Here is a 10024-nt window from a genome sequence, read left to right as displayed (position 1 = left end):
TATCACGGAAAAAGAAATCAATAGTAGAAAAAGGATCTTAATCAGGATAATAGACAATTTATTATTCAGGAAAAAATTCCTTTTCTGATCCTCCATTATTTGCTTCTTCTGAATACTAAGGAAATGAAAGGAATATGATTATGTTTTGTTTAATTTTGATTTTCAAGGATTTCTGGAAGATATTACTAGCACATGCATATTTATTTATCAAAGTGTGTTTATCTTCTGTATCCTTTTCGAATCCTTCTTGAATTTAGATGAGGCTCAAATTTTGGGTAGATGAGATTGAATAGTGGTGTTAATTGCTCAATGGCATAATTAATGGATTTTTTTTGCATGGTTGAGAAGCTTGTTGAAATTTGGCACATCAAGTATATAGTTCTTGTTTATAAAGAGCTTCATCTAAACATGGTTCTTTTGGACTTCATTCATGATACAATCTGTAAATGCACCACAGTTTCCTTCATGATTAATGCAAAAATAATATTTGTTATATTACACATTAATTGTTTAGAGGCCCCTTTTGGGACGGAATCTTTTATTTATTTGTTCCACTCAAATTCCATATAACAACAACTACTCATGCATTACTAGCACCAATCACCCATAAAATCACACTAATACAGTACTAAATCGAAGACCGCAATTTAGAACCATGCTTGACTGCTGCATCTGCCTTTTAGAGCTCCAACACAAGGTCTACAATCAAACGTAGAACTGAATTAGCATAGTTGCTTAAAAGTTATTACCAAGCCGAGGAGACTACTAAAACTGATACTAGGAATAGTCCATGCTTGTTAACAATATGAAAATCTGCTTGAGTGCAACTTAAAAAGAAGCTAAAATAAGATCTCCAATTGGACAGTAGCATGCAAACACCTGCTTGGGTTTTTTGAATTGTGTATTTTATGAATGTGAATTGTATATGTACTTACAGTCTGCATCTGTTTTGATCCAGTATTCCCTGCTTCCATTCGAGTCACTGCCGCTCAGAGTGAATTGAGGTGGGTTAGATTGACTCTCGTAGCGCCTTATGCTCCGCTTTGAAAGGGCTCTCTGAGGAAGTACTGTGATCTCTTCATCCAGGAGCATTTGATTTCCATTGTTGTGTCCCCCATTGTTGGTGGTCTTCTTATTCTCATTTTTTTGGGGTTTATCTGCCTTCCTTGCTGATGTTGAGTTTTCAGGATGAACTTTCCTGTGGAACATATGTATGATCTGCACACCACACATTGATCAAAAGTTTATACTTAGGATAGTACACGTATCCTGTAAAACCTGATATCTGTAAAATACTTGTCTAGGGCGGCAAAATTTTTAGTTATGCATTGAATTCATACATATGATCATTGGGCTGCAAGATAGAGATTGTTGGAATTTTTTTACTTTGCATCACATTGAGATACTAGTTCTTGTATCAAACTTGGCAAAGCTCAAGCAAGAAGGATTTTGACAGAGATGTTTATTTAGAAATACCTTTTGCAGTTTTGTTTCTGCTGAAGCAGGATCAACAGTTCCAGCAGCTGCGGCAGTAGAGCTCCTAAAAGAAGCATGGAGCATTTTCTTCTTCAGTATCTTTTTCATGAGATGCACAGCAGATTTATCAGCTTCCTTCTCGATGCGCTTCTCATCCCTTTCGCATTTAACCCCAGAATTCTCTTCTGCTATTTTAGTCCTCTGAAACAACTCACCAAGTGATGTCCTGTGCTCCTTCTTTGCCACAGCCGTTGTTTCTGATAGTTCAATTGCTGACCCAAAAAGGTATCCCTGGAGTGGACAGACTGTTGTTCCATTCACATTGGTCTCCTGGCCTTCCATTGGCTTGCCACTAAGGGTAATAGTGCTTCCATGACTGCTTCTCCCTGCACTGACATAACTGTTCCTTCCTGATGAGTCATTGCAATAATCTTCTCTAGCTTCAGCTCCCAGAACCTTCTCCAACTCGTCATTGATGAGTTTCAGTTCATTTTCGGTTACAGTCTCTTTTTCAGTTATGTTTTCAACAGAGATGGCGAATGTTGGTGTTGAGGGGTTGGTATTGACTGGATCTGAACCCAGGGTACCAATTGCAAGAAAACCATGGAATAGCTCAGATATGGCAGCTGATGATTCCTCTTCAAAGTATTCTTCTTCATCTTCTTCTTCTTCTATTCTTGCTGCTTCCAGACCGGCAAAAGATTTTCGAAGGTGATCTTTATGGGCTTGCTTGAATGATCTGGTTGCATAGTTTGGTTTTGTGTAGTGTTGTTGGTCATCAAGTGATGGCTGTCCTATAAGACAATTACAAGCATGACCTGACACTAACTGTGTTAAATGTGATTGAAAAAATTCTGCCATTTCATTTAGGAAAGAATGAAATATGAGTCTATTTCTGATGTTATGTCAGTTTGAGATTCAAAGTCCATAGCTCGTCGGCTCTCATATATTTCAGAGTAATTTATTTCTCAGGTGTCTTATGGCTGTATTCCACTCAGAGTGGCATGCAGCATAGAGAGTATGGCCTCCCACAAAGTCCCAAGGCAAATCATTCTACTGATTTATGTGAAATCATCAATTTAAACTCTGGTGTATTCTTAAGTAGTGCCAGTACATATCAGGCTTCTGATGGTTAACTATGTGTCCTAGGATATTAATAAGAGCTTGCTTGCCAAGAATTCATTCTATTGTGCAGGTGTATAATATGAGCTATGCATGACCATCTTTTAGTTACCTAAGGTTTTCATCTTTCTTTCAAGGATAGTGTTGTAGCAACCCAAAAATGATGATTATTGTTTCCATGGTTTTGCCTATTTGAATTGTAAACTCAGCAGGAAAATCTGTATGGAAGAACGAAACTTACCAATGGCAAAATCCTTCAGCGGTTCACTGCTATTCTGCCGGAACTTACGGTGCATCCAACCTAGTAACTGCAGTAAGAAGCCATTTGGTGGTTAGCTCATGAAGCATTGAGGAAGATAATTTTCTTTTCCAAGCATAAAGAGTACTGTTTTCTATTGGGTCCATAAGAAGCATAGACATAACCTTCATTTTCTTTTTTTCTCTTCAGAAAACCTGAGCTTTGTTCACTTTGGCTATGATGAGAGGATAGGAGATAAGCTACTTTTCATAATTAAAAGTAGAACTGTTTATGAATGAGATATCAATTGCTCCCTGGAAACCTCTAATGCCTAAGATGAAGGTGGCTGGAGTGAAACACGGAGATAGTTACAAGCTTTTGGTTGGCTATTCATTTCAAGATCAAATCATGTGGGCAAATTGATAGTGGGTCCTGGGCCCTTCCAACAGATGATTTTGTGTAAGCCACATACTTGTTTTGTTGCAAGATTGATCATTTTTTTTTCTATTTTCATCTTTGATTGCTCTATATAATTGTCCTGCATTAAGCATTAGATGTAACTTGATGTAGCCATTGATTTTTGATGCTCTAGCATGCTTCTTATTTTCTGCAAAACTAATAAATCTATACTTGCAGATGCATTTAAGTACATTGAATTGACAGATGGGTTATGTGCCTTGTTTAAAAATGCCCTTTCCAAGTTGGCATGTTTACACACATGGCCCTTTCCAAGTTGGCATGTTTACACACATGCACTTTCTGTTATCTTTCTAATAATAGCTATTACTTGTGTACTGTTGTTCTGCTGGGTACTTGGTGAGAGAAGACTCAAGACTCCACGTTCAAAAGTGGCGACAGAGAATATTTTGTTGGTGTTTAATGAGCTCAAGGACTAGGCACAATAAGCTGAAATGCCCATTGCTTTTTTGAGGGTATTTTCTGAAATTTCCTTTATCTGATAATACACTAAATTATGTTTGTCTTTATTAAATATCTTCATATTCTTAGACTTTGCATGTTTACAATGATCAATCAATAGCTTCTACTTGAACTCTCTAAAGCTGTAAAATTATGGAAGAAACCTTGTACACCCTCACAGTTACAAATACTTGCAGTTGGCAACCCTCTATTGTATGCCATCCAACTCTTAAGAACCTGGTTTATTTATGCTGATTGATTATAATGCATTACTCTTTTACTTTAAATATTAAAGGCTCTCCCACCCCAGCACTTCCTACCACTTTTTTTGTTTTTTTTTTTGGTGATTGATATGGCTCCAACTGTGGCTTGAACTTGAGACCTACTTCCTGCTACTTTTTGTTGTGGGATGTTGAAGTTGCCACGGGAGATAATTAGCTTTCCTTCTGAGTTAGCGAGTCATGATCAGATTCTGTACCAACGTCAGCTCCGAACCAGGACTGTTGGCCTCCAGATACTGAGTGTGCCCCACAAGCAACTTTACAAATAGCAGCGGCTGAAAATTAGCTGAGAAATGAGAAGATGGGCTGTTAATACCACGAAGAAAGATAATGTAACAGAGATACCCATGATTGGAACAAATATCTATGCAAGCTGACTAACAATTTTTGTCAGATACAGAATTTACCTCTCTGTTACACTCTTAATGGTTAAATATGTGCACAGAGTCTTCTAAATTACTAAATAATTGTAGTTCTGATTGATTGATTGATATGTTTACTTTGATTTTTTTCCATGACTTATATATTTGTTTACTTTCTGGTTAATCAAAGCAATTGGAGGCAGAACAAGTATAGTTGGGCCATACACATTTCTGGATTAGTGGTGATCAGGTGTTGAACCCTTTTATGGCCTGGTAAATGAGTGGATGAAAATAGTGGTGTTTCCTGTACAATGATGTGACTTAACTACAAGTGAACGAATGTTTAAATAGTATAAAAAAAAATTATTCACGTGAAGAGTTATGTTTTTAATTATATTTTTAATATAAAAGCATACCAATTTAAATTAAATTAGATTAAAAATTAATTAAATGAAGAGATATAAAGTTGAAGGGTATAAATATAAATTTTATATGAAAAAATGCTAAAATAGAAAATTTCACTAAAATTACAAGGTATTAATCAGACTCAATAAAATATGCCAAGAATTAAATATATCAAGCAATAAAAATCAATTAACAATCAACAATAATAAAAGAATGATTTCGGAGATTAAGAATTTATAATTAAGTTATTTTAAAATTTTAAATTGGTTATCCAAACTTATGAAATTATCAGTTTTAAGAAAATTAATTCTCAAATCATTTGAAAACTCTTTCGAGTAAGACAAAAAATATCTTAATTAACTTATTCCTATTTTCATGAAGTTAAAATTAATTAAGACCCATTATGTTCTTCAATAAATCTATTAATCCACTTAATCCTTAGTTTATTTCTTAAATTTAAATTAACTAAGTCAAATTTATTGATTATCTATCATTAGATTTTTTTCTTTTCATACTTTAACCAAGGATTAAGAATAATACTTAATGGGATTCTACACTAAACGTGTCATTAGGCACACAAGAAATGGATAAAACCTTATAATAACCATAAAATCTAGATAAATCAACTCAAATTCACAAAATATCTTAAATATTAAATACTCAACTTTAGAATCTTAGAAAAACTACTTACTATTCATATTTAGCATAAGAAATTTTAAATAAAAGAGAAAATAAATTATGAAAATAAACTAAAATTAAAGAAACCCGGTTGATGAAGTGTAAAAAATAGGAAGAAGAGGAGAAGAATCTAAATCCTAGTTCAAAAATGGAAGTGTCGGCTCCTACTCTGCTTTTTCTTCCTTTTTCCAGTCTTTCTTCTTGCAACAAAATGAAGTAAGAGTGACTTTTATATCCCTGACAGGGAACCCCTAGGTTGGCCCAAAAATGATGTGTCTTAGGTAATTCCATGTGAGAAAATTTTGTCTTCAGCCAATAAATGAGGATGTGCACAGATTGTGCAAGATTTTATGCAATTTTCAGCAAGTTCAAGAGGCTTCTCATGAAGATGCACAGGTTGTGCGGGTTGACTGTGCAGGTTTCAATATGTTTAGAGGTCTTTTGTGAATGGCACAACCAAGTTACATAGGCTGTGCAAGTTTTGGCATGTCAGATAATTTTTCGTGAAGGTGCACAATTGACCTGCACAAACTATGTAGTATATTGTGCAAGTTTCGATAACTTCATATGTCTTTCATGAAAGTGCACAATCGAGCTGCACAAGCTGTGTAGCATATTGTGCAGATTTCAGCAAGTGTAAATTTTCTCTTGTGAGAGTGTATAGGTAACCTAGATAGCCTGTGTAGTCCCTGGTATACATTTTGATAAGTCCAAAATTATTTTTGATTTCTGTGCAAAAGTTGCACAGGCTCTGCAGCAAGTTATGCAGATTTCGGTAATTTTCATATTCTTAAATTTTCAAGCTTCATTTTGATACTTTTGGACCTAGAAACTACTTCTCATTTATACAATTACTCTTTAATCCCTCAAAAATACATTTTATCTATAAAATAAAAGCAAACTTACAAATTAGTTCAAAAATTAATAATTATGAAAAAGTAATTAAATAATTACTAAAATTAACTAAAATTGACTAAAAAATTAATAAAATGACTATGAAATTTAATCTAAATGGCTATATAAAATGCATGTATTATTCAACAAAACATCTCTATTGCAGGGTTCGCCTCCCTTGTGTCTAAATCCTGGATCCGCCCCTGGCTGCAGCGACAGAATACATCAGGTGAATGTTTTTTGTTGGTACCTTCTTGAAAATAAAATACCAACTTTTGGACAGTTCCCAGCCCCAAATCTGCAGCACATAGTAAAAAGGTCCATTCATCTTTTCTTGATCTTTTTCCATCATCCAGTGTGGACACAGATTTTCCACAGTGATATGAATTCTAGTTGGAACACATCAAGCTGTTGAGCAGAGGAATTTTCGGGACAAAACCAGCTGAGAATATCAAGCTAACAGAAAGGGTCTAGCAGGTTGTGGGTACATAGCGATGAAGATGATGTCGGTTCTACTCGACAGCTGAATCTCAACTAAAATGGAAGGTAGTATCATCATCAACTTAATCTGTTGTGGTTGGAAATGGACCTTGATTTGATGCTTAACACGTGTTTGGTCATCGATTGACCAAATTCTGAGTGTGATATGGACAGCTCATATCAACCTCTATTTGGCAAACAACCAGAGACAACCCATGCAATAATATATCATGATCATCAGATGTTCTGTTTTTTTCTAATTTCTATTTGGATTTCAATGCTTAGGCATGCAGGGCCTGCTCATATTGTCCTGGAATGAGGCCTTATTGCATGTCAACATTCATATACTTCTCAACACAAGAATGCAAATTTTCTATGGTGAAATCAATCCAGACTAGCATCCTTAAGCTTGTTTCATTCAATACAGACTTTGCTTTATGATCATTTTGTATAACTAGCTAGTTCTTTGATTTGGACTGCAATTTTTTTTTTTTAGAGTTTCCATGTCTATCTAGACGCCTAAGAATTTACTGTTTGGAGTGAAAGACTGGTAAATGCTGCCTGCTGGGACATAAGCTAGAGATGTATGCTATAATGAAGTAGACTTTTGCAGTAAAATCTCAAGTCTCATTTTGCACCTCCTTAGAGTTGACCTTAGCAATTTAGCTGAAAAGAATTGGAAGCTATTGGGTAAGTTCTCTCTTTTTTAAATATTTCAAAGTCATCATATAAAGAAGGGGAGAAAAACAGTAAACAGAATCATAGCCTCCTTTTGAGGAGATTAATTGGATGCTTAAAAAGATCCTAGAAATCTAGTTAGTGAATAGGGAAGGATGATGAAATGATGAGGGTCTCTTTGTCTATACTCGATAGCACAATATTCTCCCACTGCTCTAGCAAGGTCATTTAAAACTCAGTGATTTATTAAATTTGCCAAAGAAACAAGATCAATTTGTTGTATTCTTTTGTTTCTTATACTTTGGCCTTAGTAAGTAGTATTATTATTAAAGACATGAAGATTTTAGTATAGGAAACCACCTCAAGAACATGGTTCATGGTTGATGTTGTTTGTAACCTGGTAATGCAAATGCAATTGTCATCTATCTTAACACGTCTCCTTATCTGAACCTACTCGTTTGTCATTTGAACAAGATTTATGGGTTTTCATATCTGATTTGTGACAGGTTTTTAACTAGTTCAAGAACTAACATCCAGTCTCCAATATTCACTCCTTAAATTCTTTGATAATATAGTTCTAACTACTTTAATTATGACAAATAAATCCACCTACCTTAATAATGAGAAATCATACAAACTATTGAGAGCGGTGCTTTTTCATCCACATAACCGTACCATCTACTTTCTATAATTTGTAGATTGCCTTTAGTAAATAAAAGATTTTCTAAAGAGAATGAATTTTAAAACATTAAATTCATAATAATAAGAGCAACAACATTAAATTTTACTAATCCAAAATAATAATAATAATAAGCAGCAACATTTCTAATCCAAAATGAATTTTAAAAAAGTTTGGTTTTTACTATATATGTGAAATACAACTATGAATATGAACATAAAAGGACTAATTTTTTCCCAATCATGAGTTGGGAGTTGAGGAAGATAGATATGGTGATGTTACTATTTGCAGTTAAATTTTTGTGACCTATAAAAAGGCATATATGGGTGATATGAGCAGAGAACTTGAATCCCTACATGCATATTACAATGCTATAGGTTTTACCTTCTCATATAGAAAGAGATCCAAAGTCCAAACATGACCTCATCCTATACCTAACATAGATAAAAGTATTCAACAACCTCTATTTGAGGACAAACCCTAGACTATCATCACCTGTGTACAGTATATCTTATAAAATAATCCTAAAATAATTCACTACTCACTATCTGTATCCAGCCCTACCCCTGTGCCCCCACTGTTCCCTTTGTTTCCAAATATATCTGTTTCGAAGAAAAAGAGTTTGCTTAAATAGAAATTTAATATGCTTTCTTCCCAAAGGCAATGGAGGGGTTCAAGCTCACACTGATTATAGCAAATTATTGTTGGAATGCACAGTTAAATACTAGCAACAAATATAGGTTAAAAGTACCAATAGCTATTAGCAGAAAATTTGAAGCTACAATTATGCTTGATGGGAGTTTCAAAAGCTGACTCTAACCATTCAACCAAACCCAACTCCTGAATCTGTATTCTTGATCTTGAATAAATTAAGTACATAAATACACTAATAATTTGGTTATAGTCTGCAAATTTATTGTTGGTTTCAAATGATCATTAAATAATAATACAACTTCCACTCTTAAATTTCCACTCCTTACAAAAGTTGAGTGATTCTAAGGCAGCTATTGTCATAAATTTGATGTCACATAAAAACATACTCTTGTGTTCTGTATGGTCCCATACTTTCAGGTCCTAATCCATTGCTGCAACTAACAATAAATGAAACTAAAGGGCATTTCAAGTAAGGCCAGAACCTCAAGGATAAGCCCTATCCACTTCACCCATATTCCATGTTCTGAAAGACAAACCTACCCACTTACACTCTTCATACCACACTGCTATACGAGGGGCAGTTTTGGGCTGCCATAACAACCTAGGGTTCCGTGGCCACAGCGTGTATCAAAGAAGGGCACCTAAACCCAAATTAGTGGCTTTAATAAACTAATAAAATATAAGGCAATAGACATTAGTGAATGGAATAATAGCATGGAAGGAGGGATTAGAGGGAGCAAAAAGGAATCAAAAGAAAGCATAGAAAAATGCATCCATTTGACATTTATAAAAGCAGCACCGAATAAAATAAAATTATTATATAAAATCTATATATACTGATAATATCTGCTTTTTTTTATTATTATTGTAGCATAATCTCCACCAAGAAGCTAAAAAAACAAATTTGCTTAGGTCTACCTCAAGAAACTATCTCCACTTAATCTCTTCAACTTTGTCTCTAAGCAAGATAATTAAGAAAAATTTATGCATATACTTGAACCCATCAAAATCACCAAAATGGGTAAGAAGATTTTCCGGGAAAACTGCCGAACATCTTCCCTGCTAGAAAATTACCTTACGCCGGCGAGTCCCATAGTAATAAGATAAAAAGGAGTGATACCCATATTAAAAAAAAAAAAAAAGAGAGCTTCCATTGAGA

The 10024-nt window shown here is 34.4% G+C and overlaps 1 protein-coding gene across 1 annotated transcript; it reads right to left on the bottom strand.

Annotated features, from left to right (window-relative positions):
• Positions 1–434: 434 nt before the first annotated feature.
• On the bottom strand, positions 435–3161 carry LOC110632412 (protein LAZY 1-like). The gene is made up of 5 exons (XM_021780630.2): positions 3022–3161; positions 2840–2906; positions 1477–2294; positions 936–1218; positions 435–699 (listed from the first exon to the last, which is right to left on the bottom strand). Exons 1-5 carry the CDS (start codon positions 3025–3027, stop codon positions 680–682), a joined length of 1194 nt encoding a protein of 397 aa, XP_021636322.1. The 5' UTR covers positions 3028–3161; the 3' UTR covers positions 435–679.
• Positions 3162–10024: the final 6863 nt, after the last annotated feature.

This window comes from Hevea brasiliensis, chromosome 10 (genome assembly GCF_030052815.1).
Source record: "Hevea brasiliensis isolate MT/VB/25A 57/8 chromosome 10, ASM3005281v1, whole genome shotgun sequence".
Lineage (NCBI taxonomy): Eukaryota > Viridiplantae > Streptophyta > Magnoliopsida > Malpighiales > Euphorbiaceae > Hevea > Hevea brasiliensis.
Note: the sequence above shows the minus strand (reverse complement) of the source record. Positions and strands in the feature narration are given on the sequence as shown.

Excerpts from the sequence above, each read along its gene's own strand:
- LOC110632412 (XM_021780630.2), bottom strand. Across the intron at positions 2,295-2,839 it reads GCTGAAGGATTTTGCCATTG|GTCATGCTTGTAATTGTCTT; the intron begins GTAAGTTTCGTT and ends AGTTAGTGTCAG. Across the intron at positions 1,219-1,476 it reads CAGAAACAAAACTGCAAAAG|ATCATACATATGTTCCACAG; the intron begins GTATTTCTAAAT and ends TGTGGTGTGCAG.